This window comes from Pagrus pagrus (genome assembly GCF_965226575.1).
Source record: "Pagrus pagrus genome assembly, chromosome: 3".
NCBI lineage: Eukaryota > Metazoa > Chordata > Actinopteri > Spariformes > Sparidae > Pagrus > Pagrus pagrus.
The window spans coordinates 18,225,881-18,239,438 of record NC_140187.1 but is presented as its reverse complement, the minus strand read 5'-3'; the positions used below and the strand labels follow the sequence as shown (position 1 = coordinate 18,239,438).

Here is a 13,558-nt window from a genome sequence, read left to right as displayed (position 1 = left end):
GTTCATGTGTATATTAATAACATAACACATTCTGCGTTTCAAATATTAAGACAAGTTGCTTGTCACGGAGTCAAAAGGGAAGCTATATTTAAAAATGTTTTCAAATGTTTGGAGGAATAATTTTTTTATTTATGTCCAAACAAAAGGAAACAGTCAAAAGTTTCCTGACTTTTCAAAAGTCAACTTTTAAAACTTACATTCAAGAGAGTTTACGTGCTCGAAAAGGTGTAGGAAGAAGTATACACTTATTTAATCCGGCCCCTTCTCCAGCACCTCTTTAAATATGTCTTAATCTGTATACAAAAATATTTACTTGTCATTTATCCCATAATATTATTAACACATACTGTATATTTACATATTACAGACAAACATAAACATACATATACCTACCAGCTCCAAAAAAATGCCTGAAAGTCGTTTTTGAGTAAAAGATATTGTGGTAAAATGTTACTGTGGTAAAAGTGAAAGTTACCCATAACAATACAGTACATAAGTAAAGAGTCTTACATTACAGTATCTGAATTAAATGTTCATTAGTATCAAAAGTACAAATTATAAATAAATTGTACATATATGTACATGTAATATGGATCTACTTCTATTTAGTTTTTTTATCCCATTGCAATAAAATAAATTAATATAAAAATGCAAAATATACTTTGTACGGACCATGCATTCATACATTTTATTTCCTCCGTTTTCCCGTGATAACGGGATAATTTTCTCGAGATCTCAGTTAATTTCATTTGTTTTCTTGAGATCTTGAGTTATTATCTCGAAATAACAACTGCCGTTTTCCCAAGATAACGGGATAATTTTCTCGAGATCTCAAGATAACGAAACTTTGTTTTCCCGAGATAACGATATAATTAATTCGAGATCTTGAGAAAACAAAACGACAGGAAACATCATTCAGTGCAGCAATGTCAGAGGAGCAGGAGCATATCGATCACCGCGTCACATATCTTTTCAATCAAGGCCTGACACAGGCTGAAATAGCATTATGCCTTGCTATTACAGATAATATCCACATTAGTGTCCGTAATCTAAGAAGACGGTTAGCAAGGCTTCAGCTATATTGGTGGCGCAATCTAAGTGAGCCTGATGTCATCCTTAACTACATAGCTGACCAGCTACGAGGTCCTGGTCATCTCCATAATCTCAGGCCTATCATATCACAGTCATTATCTCGAGATCTCGAATTAATTATATCATTATCTCGTGAAAACAAAGTTTCGTGATCTTGAGAAAATTATCCTGTTATCGGGAAAACGGCAGTTGATATTTCAGATAATAACTCGAGATCTCGAGAAAACAAATGAAATTAACTCGTTATCACGGGAAAACGGAGGAAATAAAATGTATGAACGCATGGCCCTTTAGGGCTTCCGTAACTTTGGCTCTGATGCAGCATGCAATCTTCAAGGCAATTAGTAACTTAAGTTTTTAAATAAATGAAGTGGAGATAAAGAAAATACTGTGTAGATTTGGAGAAGAAAGGCAAACTCAGACATGATATTTACGATATCGATGATAATGGTACTGATGCAAACTCAGAAATATCTGTATTTTCAATAACTGAATAAAAGAGCGGTTCTCAGAGGAAAATAAGGTCCCCAGAACACTGTTTGAAGCTAGAAAGGTGGCAGGGTCCGCCACATATAAACAAAGTCAAACAAACTGTTGTCCTTTAAGGTCAGTTTGTTTCATCAGTCACTAAAACAAAGAGTTTGTTTATTTAGATCTTTCTTTTCTGATTAAAATGTCTTCCCCAAAACTACATAATGCACCTTTAATTAAAGTACAAGTACCTCAAAACTGTACTAAAGTAAAGTACTTAGTTACATTCCATCACTGATACGTACATACGCCAAGTAGTATGCAAAATCGAATAAACTCTATCTTATAGACTTTGACTGTTATTATCTTAATATGTTGTCCATTATATGTAATGATTTAGTTTTAATCGATATAAACACAGGAACTTCTCTGATGAGTCCTGGTCCTCCACACAGGACGTGCAGGTCCCAGCACACAAGAGGTGGAGACACACGAGGCTGATATCAGCAGATATGAAGTAAAAATAAAAAGGCCGGTGTGTGTGTGTGTGTGTGTGTGTGTGTGTGTGTATGTGTGTGTGAGTCAGGATGAATGACGGTAACAGCGCGGTGTGCGTGAACACTCGCATGCGGGATTACTTCCCTCAGCCTTTGAATGAGGTAATGCCTAACCCCAAATATTCAAGGGATATTCCCAAACAGGGAAGAGTGAATCGACAATTTGCCATCAGCACTGTACACACAGCAGGAGTCGAGGAACAGGGACACACAGTCGGTGTGTTTGGTTGAGTTAATACCGATTTGATTCGGGTTCTGATGTCGGGAGTGAACTGCAAGTAACAAGGGAGAGTGTGACTATTTTATCTTAAAATATGTTCCGATAAAGTCAGAGATAAGGGCGGATACTCTCCCCAACAGAAGGAAATCTGTTGCTATCTCGTCCAACTCAATGAAAATAATGTTTCTATTCATCTCTAGGAAACACCTCAGACCTGGCCCGTAAACCGCGCCCTGATGGGAATTTAATATTTGACTTTTTTTTATTTCCTTGGTGTCGATCCAAGTCACTAGGTCACATTTTAGTCACGGCGAATGAAAAAAAAAAACCGTCTACAATGATGGACTGTCTGTGGGTGATGTGGGTGATGTGACGGCTGGCTGTGACGTAACTGTGGGTGAGGAGACCTGTTAAAAGCCACGCGAGGACGGAGGTGACGGCACTGACTCTGCGGAGCCGACAAGTAAACACACACGCACGAGAGATGATTTGGACCGTTTTTCTGCTCGTCCAAGCTGTGCTGCTTTATTTCATCCTCACACACAGATCGAGGTAAGTTAATATTGACCCTCTTCTATTATCCTTTTGATTAATACAGTAATATCTGCTTACATGTTTAAAAAATAAAGCATGTTTTCATTGTAATATCTGTGTTTTCATATCACTTGTAGCTTATTTTAAGGAATCAGTAAAAATAACCTTGTGGTGATAATAATAACAATAATACTAATAATAATAATTAAGAATCACAGCATGGTTTATTGTTAGTTTAGCGGGCTGTTCCTACCCTAAGGAATGTGGCTGAACCACTCCAGTGTGTAAGAAGTCTTCCTTTTGTTTTTCTTTTCAGGCAGTTTGAAATGACAAAAACAAATCCGTGATGCAATGATATGTTTTCTAACTAATCCCTGTTACTGTTCTGTTGACCTTCGCCTCTATAACCCTAATCCCAGGGTAAAGGTTAGCCATTCAAACAAAGATTGCACGGTGTGCACGAAGCTGGAAGACCAAGTCTCGCATGTCAGTGGAATAAAGTGCCAAACAGACAAGGAGCAACTATTTGAAAGACGGGAACGTTAAAATCTGTGTCCTCTCTCTTTTTCGTGACTGTTTCTGCAGATCGAAGCGTGATCCCCCTCTGGACAAAGGAGTGATCCCATGGTTAGGCCACGCACTTGAATTTGGAAAAGATGCTTCCAAGTTCTTGAATCGAATGAAGCTGAAACATGGCGACATTTTCACAGTGAGTAGAAGAAAACTAAAGGTGATGTGATGATGTACGTTCAACCCGACAATCTCACATCTGTACATACTTCAATGTTTAGTTTTCTGAGCACTTTAAGGGCCTCCAGTGTAGAAGTTGGGTTTCAAAGTCTATAAACAGCTCAAAAATTAATATGATTTATAAAAGAAATGTAAACATTTACAACTTTGTTATAACTGGACAAACTCCCTCTGCTGAAGAAGATGACACGATACAATCTAAAGCTCTGAAACAGCTGCTCGAGGGGAGATTGTTTGTCAACTGCAGCTCACAAAGTCAAGAATGAACTCAATGAGCTTTATAACGCAGTGCAATTTAACACTAGATGATACTGAATGCTCAATCTGACGCCAGATTTAAAACAATTGCAACAGAGGAAGCGTGACAAACATTGCTTGTTTTCACTTCATGAAATCTAACCTGGAATGAGCGAACAGTGACATGACCTCTTGAAATGTTACTGTCGAAGACATCTTACATGTCGTTTTTCTTTTTCCAAGAAATGTGATCTTGAGTTTTGTATTATTCAAAAGATTTAAGGAACACTGCACTTCCTCTGAAATCTAATGAAGCAGGCATGAGTTTGATTGACTTAAAACTGCAAAACATATAAGTTAAGGTATTTTGATAGAATTGTGCACATTAAATGTGTTTTACTGTGTTCACGGCATTGTATTAAAACTGTTTAACACTCATAAATGTATTTAAAAAGAACACACTGCATGTCTCTCACACATTGCCACCTTTGCTCCGATGGTGTGCAGGTGCGTGCTGCTGGCCGTTACGTGACGGTGCTGCTGGATCCACACTCGTACGACGCAGTCATCAACGACTCCGACTCCCTGGACTTCACCCGCTACGCGCAGGTGCTCATGGAGAGGATCTTCAACCTGCGGCTCCCACATGACCAGCCGGCGAAAGCAAAAGCAATGATGATAAAGTAAACGCCTAATTATGTTTATGCGTATTTTCATTTTCGTTTCATGTGAATGAAGAAGCGCAATTGGTTTTTTGGAAATCCACCCGGGCAAGTTTCAGGAATAGTTTCAGTAGAAAACCCTTCCCATCTTGAGAAATCTATTTTTAGGGCTTCTTGTTTTGTTGTCGCTCGCCTGTCATCCGCACTGATTTTGTTTATCGTGTAGAGCTGAAAGAAAAAACCTGAGAGAGTCTAGTGAGATACTGGTTTCCAAGAAGACATCAGAAGAGTCGAAACTCTAGATGCAATCTTTTTTTTATTCTCAGGGTTTAAAAGACTGATGTTCGGGCACACTACCTTCGTTTTGGTTGCAACTTCCCTCATGGAAGCACATAGGGGATTTAAAATGAGTAAAGTTGAAAATGAAAATGTACTTCCACAGTAGCATTATAATTCCCCATGTGTTGTTTGAGTAAAAATGAAAATGCAGTCTACAATTTTGCACACTTTACTTTACTGAATTTGTTACAACCTCAGTTACATTACCACATGGGAAAATAGGTAGGGCAGCCAAGTCTAACGATGGGTTTGTCACTGTGTGTGTGAACTGTTTTATCAACACCAGAAATCAGTGCGACATGATTTACAGGACTCCCTTTTGTCAGCAAAGCGTTTAACCTTTTCTTCACCTTTTGTGTCCACAGGCACTTCAAGGGAACAAATTTTGGCGCCCTTAACAGCACCATGAGCAGACACCTGCAGGCCTTGCTGAAAGCTGAGATGCCTCTGAACCAGAAAGACTGGAAAGATGAGGGCCTCTTCCACCTTTCATACAGCCTACTTTTCAAGTAAGTGAGCCTTCCGCCCTCTCACAAAGACACACACTCCTCATGATGTTAAAAAAAAACTAAAAAATCCGGCATCCAGGTTAAAAGCCTTTAGCTAAACAGTTTACACACGAGTCAACCCTGTGTTTCTCTGCTTGTAAACACAGCAAGAAAAATGGGGGATGGCTAATCGTGGAGGTCACTTCCATTTTTTTTGTCAGAGCGGATGTGAATCAACATGTTTGCTGCTCTGTCATGAAATAAAGTGTCACGGGTTTTCCAGACGTTCTCTTTCACTATCTGGAATGTGGAACACTATTCGCATGTGACATGCTACATGTTGGCCTGGTGGAAAAATACCAGCTGAAAGGGCACTACCTGTGTGCTTTCAGACAGAAAAACTACGTGGGCTGCATATCTTTCCATCGCCATTTATCAACAGAGGGGTTTTTCTCACACTATGTATCTCGTGTTACCTGCAGGGCGGGGTACCTGACGCTGTTTGGAGGGGAGCAGAACAACAACAGCACAGATCCCTCACGTGTCTACGAGGAGTACAAGAAGTTTGATGGTCTGTTGACCAAGCTGGCGAGAGGAACGCTAAAGCCTGGTAAGATAGCACACACCCAGCAGTTTTCTGAGAGCACGGTGCTGATACGATTCAAAACAATCAGCTGTGATGTACATCAGGGTTAGATCATCGGGATTACAAGCCTGATGAGTCACGAGAAGGTGTCGTCAGTGTGTACATATGTCACTGGGTCTAAGCTAACATGGTTTGACATCATCGATGGAGTTGTTTTACAGTTGCCATGGCGAGTTTCACTCACTCAGTTGCTTACATAGCGTCTGGGAGCATTGTTAGTGTTCTTATGGAGTTAAACGATTCACAATACATCATCACAGTCCTGTACAGACACCTTTTCTCCCCGGGCCTTGTCTTTCTTTGTATCATTGTTTATAGTTACATTTGGCCCGCGCACCCTACACAGGAAAGTCTGCCAAATGCAATTTTATTGGGAACCTCCTCCTGTCATACCTGAAATGATATCAATTTCCCAACTCTTGCGCACAATAATGTGTTTTGGCATTTTGTTCTTTGGCATTCAGCTTGGGCTCAGCTGTTTATGTTTTGTCTTTGACTCACTTGCTCACCTACTTTCTCCGTGACGTTTATCTGTTCAACAGAGGAGAAGAGGACAGCCCAGAGCGTTCGGCAGAGACTGTGGGAGCTTCTGGCCCCAGCTGGTCTGACTGAGGACTCGGGGTCCAGCCCCTGGCTTCACGCCTACAGGCGGCTCCTGCAGGACGAGGGGGTAGACCAGGAGACACAGAAGAAAGCCGTGCTGATGCAACTCTGGGCCACACAGGTGAGTCAGACGTCTGAGGACGAAAGGCATTCTGTGTGTGCAAAGGCAAGAATTTCAGTCATTGGTCACCTTGAGAGATGTGGCAATTTTCCTGTTAGTCTGGTGAACTTGTCTGTGTGAGGCTGTTTCTGTCACACGCCTCTGAGCAGACTTGAAGTCAAACAGACCATGGTAGAGATCTAGATATAGAGGTGTGATAGCAGCAGTACTCTTATTTGGCACACGAGTGCGCTGTTCACCTCTACTATCACAACAGCTATTCCATGAGAGGGCTTCAGCAACATAAGATAGAGGATTGTACGATGGTGTTGGACTTTAAAAGCTTTAATGACATGTTTCTCTGTCAGTAGAGTTCATTGTTTAAGGTGTTTCTCCTGGAGAAGCCTTGTAAGAAAATTAATACAAACTAGATTGTCACTCAGTAGAGCGCATACCTCCACCAAGTCCAACAGTCCCCTTTAATTCAAACCTGCCTAATCTAATACCAAGTAAAACATTTAAATCTGCTTGATCCAGATTTTTATTTGGATCCATATCAAATTGTACTTAGTCATAAATACCAGCCAGCTAAATACATACATATATAACTGATTTTTTTGCATTATTCCCTGAAAAAGTAACGAATATGTTGAAAAACGCCCTTTTTTACAATGTTAAATAGTGAGAAAGAAAATCTTGGATCCAACTGCCTATCTGGATCCGCACCAAAAGTTAATGGGGTCTATTCTGGGCCGAGACCAATTTTCCATCCAAGCATCGTTGAAAACCTTTCAGCAGTCTTTGTGTAATCCTGCTGACAAACCATAAACACAAAGCAAAGGCATAAACCTTTAGATTGGTTTGTTGTATGTATAAAGACACAGTTACGGAGCAGAATGCACAGATCTGCATCTCGGGTTAAAAAAAAGTTCTGGAGAAAGATAGCTAATTGTTGCGTCTCATTCAAAGCTTCAGTATTTGATGACCTGGGACCTGTTTTGCACTTTTGAGAAAATTATTTTTATTTCTACTTTTACTAGAGAAAAAGTAGCTAACTGGCTATATTGTTTTTTAAGTCTTAAACAGGTCTTGACTGGGTCTTGACTTCTTCCTCTCATATAAGTGCACGTACTGACGTTGTGCCTACAGCCCTGCTGGAGGCGTTTGATTACATCAAAGGAATTAATCACATATTTACTTCAACATTTGCCCTACTTTGCATGGTGCTTACTCATCCTTCTTTGCTCTTGTCACCGTGGTTTATTTCCATTTGATTACGAGTTTTGAGTCATAAGTTCTACTTGTCTTTGAGTCACATTTTGAATTTTCATCAAAACTTTAGCGAAAGAAATTAACACGTAATTGCACGATGCACTGGTACACAGAACAATGTGTTAGAAATGAATGACACGCAGAATTGTAATCTGAATCAATGACAGTATTATTAAGTTCAAACAAACAGAAGATATTTGTCTGTCTCGAGAAGGTTTCCCCACACACAGGCCTGTGATCCGTCCGCCAAGTGTTTGGATGATGTTCATGTGACGCATGTTTTAATGGGTACACGTTCTCTTATCAACAGTGTTCAAGTATTGTTAAGTAAGCTTTAAGAACTCTTTGTTCACTCATTTCTTCACCGTTATATTACGAAAGTGTTCACTGTTTTACGTGTGTACTCCTGGCAGACAGCGCTGTGGTTTGCCGTAAGCAAAATAGTTTCAATGTCCTGCCCTTGGATGCAGGCAGATGGCAGGGGACCTCGGGTTTCCAATGGCTTTCCTTTTTAAGTAAACCATTACCGCGCTGTGCTTTGCCAGTAGTGAGAATATCCAGAGCAAGGCTGCTCTCATCCAAAACACATGAAAGGAAGCTACTCGGTGTGAGGCTTGTTTTTATGCAGCTGATATTAACCTTAATTGAAAAGTGCTTTGTTGTTAGATATGAGTAATATGGGTGTCATGTGATCTTCTTATTTGCTTTTACCAAATAACCACCTGCGCCGTCACTATGCGACACTGTAGTGAGAGAGATAACCTTATCATGGTGGTCTGTTTTTTTTCCAGGGTAATGTTGGTCCTGCTGCGTTTTGGCTGTTGGGCTACTTGTTGACACATCCCGAGGCTCTGACAGCGGTGAAGACGGAGATGGAAACCTCGGAGACCTCGCTGCTGGACAGACCTGTGAACACCCCTGTGTTTGGTGAGGGCTTGATTCCAGCTTGTGTAAACAGAGAGACATTTATTGGTTGTAGGTTGTTCCTATTGTAAACAAGATGAGGTAGAAATAAGAGTGTGGATTCACTTTATTCTTTCAGAATACAACACATACTGTAGTCTGTAGAATTAAATCTGGGATAATAGTCCAAAGTAATAATGGAAAATATTATTAAAGGCAAATTATAGTGTTTTTAAACTTATACTTACGTATTTGGGTGTGTAAATGGTTCATACGCAGCAAAGTTTTGGATTCGGTCCAGTAGATTGTTTCAACTGGCAGCTGTGACACAGCTGGAATGGCTGCAATGTTACCCGATGGGGCAACTACAACTGTCAATGTTTTGTAGAATAACAACCTCAGCCTGTGAGAGGCAAAAAACAAGCACTTTTAGTGGACATAACTTCGACAGCCGCAGTTGCCCCAAAGGATTACGTTGCAGCCGTGTTGCTGCCGCCAGCTGAGCCGACCCACTGGACCCATCAAAAACATATTTTCAGGAAGTATTAATCCTTAGCACACCGAAATATGTAAATATAGAGCCCAGGTCTAAAAATTGTGTTATTTCCCTTTAAAGTAAAGGCATTGGGAGTATATAAATCCAGATAGACATGGTGTACACTAAGAAATAGGCCATATTATTTACCGAAAAACACTAAAAAGTTGGGAAATACTGTAGAAATCCTGCTGCTCTTTCGTGTTACCAACATTTGTTTCTGCCCCTTCACAGATAGTGCCTTGGAAGAGGCACTGAGACTCACCGCTGCCCCCTTCATCACCAGAGAGGTAGTGCAGGAAAAGACCCTCCACATGGCTGACGGCCAAGAGTACCTGCTAAGGAAAGGAGACAGGGTGTGTTTGTTCCCCTTCAACAGCCCTCAAATGGACCCCGAGATTCACCAAGAGCCACAGGTTTGTAGTCCTGTCTCGTTACAGCTACGTCTACCCTAAGACTTCCTGTGCTGCCAACAGGAATAGAAGTAATGTGTTTGGGACAAGGTGGAGGCAGACTTAAGTGTAATTAGTGTAGTTGTTTATGTAAGGTGGAATCAAGGCCTACACAAAGCTGTGTTACCCAGTGAGAGGTCAAAACCAGAGCTCTGGACTATTGAGGGATTAGCTGCGCACAGGAACAGAGCTAATAGGCGTGGGAAGGACATTGCAGTCAGTCAAACTCTGTCCAGCAGAAATTAGACTAACAAATAGACATTAAACTGTGAGATCAAGTTAATTTTATTAGATAAGTCTGCATGCTCTAATTGCTTGCATCTAATGTCTGTTGCTAAATAAAAATGTCCTCTCCAGAAATTCAAGTACGATCGGTTCCTGAAGGAAGATGGATCAGTGAAGAGAGACTTTTATAAAGGAGGGAGGCGGCTGAAATATTACACCATGCCATGGGGCGCAGGGACCAATGGCTGTGTGGGAAAGCAGTTTGCCATCAATACCATCAGACAGTGAGTGTCTCATCACCACAGAACTTTGCATTGATGCTGCCCGCTGGAGGAGCTTGTTACCTCTCACTTCTGCTTGAATCGTTCTAACTCCATGTGTTTACTCTTCAGGTTTGTTTACATGGTGTTGACTGACTACGATTTGGAGCTGTGTGACCCAGATGCTCAGATGCCCGAGGTAGACGCCAGTCGTTATGGATTTGGGATGCTACAACCACAGGGGGACTTGCTTGTCCGTTACAAGCCACGGAAAAGACTTTAAAGAAAAACAAAACACATCTGTTATGCACATTTCAACACATGCTCATTGTATATATTGTCAATATTCCCTTTGTACTTTTATATATTTTATATTTATGATGTGTATTTATATCACACAGTATATAATTATTTTGTTATTTATCAATAAATGTAAATAATATATATTATACCTTGTGTATTATCTTCCTTTGAGTCCATTACATTCACATATGTTGCCCACATTATTATGTTGTAAATGAAAACTGTCAAAATAACATGTTGAAATGTGACTTTACTGCTGTAATTTTTAGAAGCTGTAAAAAGTAAAGCTTCAGAGCATTTGGATATGTTAAATAGAGAGCACGAGCGTAATGAGGGGACTGTCTGGACTGTAAACAGAGCCAGCCACACATCTGTCACACTCACACATGCCTGCTGTTTGCAGAGGGAAGCTGAGTGGAAAGTTTAGATTTACATGTCGTCTGGAAAGCAAGTGATCACTTGCTAGCAGGAGCAGATCCACCATAGACCGCAGATTGTACAACATGCTCTTCTTTTTTCATTCTGGCATTTCTGTAAGATCACATTGTGTTTAAACCATCATGTTTTGATGAAAAAGACAAAGTAAGGCCACAATCATGGACAAAATCAGCCCCTGACTGCAGCACAAATAAATCTGGCTTCAGTTTAATTGTGTGGATTAATGAGTAACTTTTCCACTGAACACTGAGTGTGTCGCGGTACCAGTCCAGTTAGGATAACACTAACTCCTGCTGCTACACAGAGTCAGACTTACATCAGGCCTTACACTACTTATGCTTTTAATAATAATAGTAAATAACCAGTGATGGAATTACATTTACTCAACTACTTGTACATGTACTAAAATGTATTTGATAACTTCAGCTCCTAGTTACTGTGCAGATTGCATCCAAGCAAAAGTAGCAAATATTTAAGTTAATTTATTTTATTGGGAAAAACCAGATTCCTATAATTAGAAAAAAATGCGCTATACAAATAAAGTATACGCATACACATATATATACCCTAATGTAAATATGCAGCATGTTTACTTTTACTTTTGATGCTTAAAGGTGCAATATGTAGGAATTGTTCACCTGCTGAATTCATGCTCCAAACAAACGGGGGCAGCATCACCAGAGTAACTACTAAATGCTGCTAACTGTGGCTGCCGTTATCTAGGTATCTCGGTTAGCCGTGCAGCTAGTGCTCCTATCATAGATACTGTAAATACTCTGCCAGGACTGGGAGCTCGGAGCACCAGGGGAGGCTGGTGTAGTTTACACAGCTATCACAGAAGGCGGCAAACTCCCGTTGATATAACATCAAATCGCACACTGTCTAACTTACAAAAGTATATTAATTTGTATACAACTAGTGTATTTTTGCAAGTTAGATACTTTACCGAAACGTACTTTTCAAAACAAATGTTTTTGATAGTGCTTCACAAGGCATTAAAAGGAAGATACGTGAATCTCAAGTAAAAACAATTACTACTGAAACAGCTGTGCAACAAAGATTTATTACAAATATAACAGTAAAGTGGTAAAACAAGTGAGTTACATGTTTGTTTTATCTTCAGTTCAGGTGTGTGGGGTGTTTAGTGGCCTTACTGTTAATATGATCCATAACAACTCACATACTTTCACAGTTTACAGTGAATTCCTATTCCATTGTTTCCAGGGCTGGGCGATATTGCCTTACAATAATATTGCGATATTTTTTCGGACTGTATCGCGATACACGATACATATCTCGATGTTTTTAAATCTCCTCAAAAGCACTTCAGGGTATTTTGCTTACCCAAGACCTCGATATTGATAATGGTACTTTAACAAAATATTAACACAATGAGATTTTTTATTAATAATCATCAGTAACGTGGATAGTATAGAAAAGATAGATAACCTTTATTGACTGTGTCATGAGTGACAGAAATTCTCCTTTACAAAGCTCAACAATTCACATTTCTAACGCACTAAAGGGGGACTGTCAAAACATCAGCTGATCATGAAGAGCCAGGCATGTATAGGAACAAGCAGAACAGTCTGGTAAATTCAAGTTAAAACCAGGAAAAGACAACACAACTTATGATGATCTCCAAAATCTAGGAGCAAGTATAGTCTCATCTCACTATAACATCGACGTATCGGCAGGATCCAGTGCAGCTGCGCTGGGCTGTGGCCGTGTGAGGGTTAAACTGGTTCAGGCTGCAGCCGCTGGAGGAGCCGGAGTGAGACGAGCCCCTGCAGGATCCCGTTCAGTCAGTGGCGCCGGCCGGCCAGCACGCAGCCGCACCGACCGACAGCAGGTGGAGGAGGGAGAGGAGGTCCCCGCAGTGTCCCCGGCTCCTCTTCAGGAGTCTCTTAACTTGTTGATTCGGCCTCAGGAGCGGACGGGCTGTAGCACCGGACCTGGACGTGCTGCTGACGGTGTGTGTGGGTCCAACATGTCGCCCCGGAGCTCATGATGCCTCCGTCAGCTCCCTGCAGAGCTCCGGACACCTGGACGGACGGGAGAAGTTTGAACGCGTCCCCGCTGCTGATGTCCGTCCATGAGGAGAATCGGGATATAAGGAAGACACGTATGTGTATTTCTTACATTGCTTTTAGTGTTGAGAGCTCGCTTAGTTTCACTTTGATATTTTACATCACTGCAATAGTTTGACTTCGTGCGTGCTCGTGTGTCCCAAAACCCTGCTGTGCTGTATGACTCAGATATGCGCCACAATGTATTAAATATAGCGTGTTTACCTCATGTGAAAAATAACTTATGAGTTATGAGTGCAGTATTACAGGTCAGATATAATGTCTTGTGTTCGTCAAAGTTTATAGTCGGTCTTCTTAGAGAAGAGTTGAGCAGCAGAACCGCATTTTTACAACTACACGCTGCCTTTGGACCGGGACTGATGGCTGTCCCGCCCGGGCTCG

At 40.8% G+C, this 13,558-nt stretch overlaps 2 protein-coding genes across 3 annotated transcripts in view; both read left to right on the top strand.

The window, feature by feature from the left end:
- Positions 1 to 2,715: 2,715 nt before the first annotated feature.
- Positions 2,716 to 10,739, top strand: LOC311253594 (prostacyclin synthase-like). 2 transcript variants are annotated; one of them, XM_084347667.1, is made up of 10 exons: positions 2,716 to 2,892; positions 3,460 to 3,583; positions 4,369 to 4,544; positions 5,228 to 5,371; positions 5,833 to 5,960; positions 6,539 to 6,720; positions 8,763 to 8,898; positions 9,644 to 9,825; positions 10,219 to 10,370; positions 10,479 to 10,739. In XM_084347667.1, exons 1-10 carry the CDS (start codon positions 2,825 to 2,827, stop codon positions 10,627 to 10,629), a joined length of 1,443 nt encoding a protein of 480 aa, XP_084203793.1. In that variant the 5' UTR covers positions 2,716 to 2,824; the 3' UTR covers positions 10,630 to 10,739. The 2 variants fall into 2 exon arrangements, with proteins under 2 accessions (XP_084203793.1, XP_084203794.1); XM_084347668.1 differs by lacking the exon at positions 10,219 to 10,370 and having other exon boundaries at positions 10,479 to 10,581.
- A 2,098-nt stretch (positions 10,740 to 12,837) lies between these two features.
- The window catches only part of LOC311254594 (potassium voltage-gated channel subfamily B member 1-like), a 42,305-nt gene continuing 41,584 nt past the window's right edge, over positions 12,838 to 13,558 (top strand). Inside the window, exon 1 of the mRNA XM_084348458.1 lies at positions 12,838 to 13,212. The gene's annotated coding sequence lies outside the window, so the exon portion shown is untranslated. The remainder of the gene's footprint in view (positions 13,213 to 13,558) is intronic.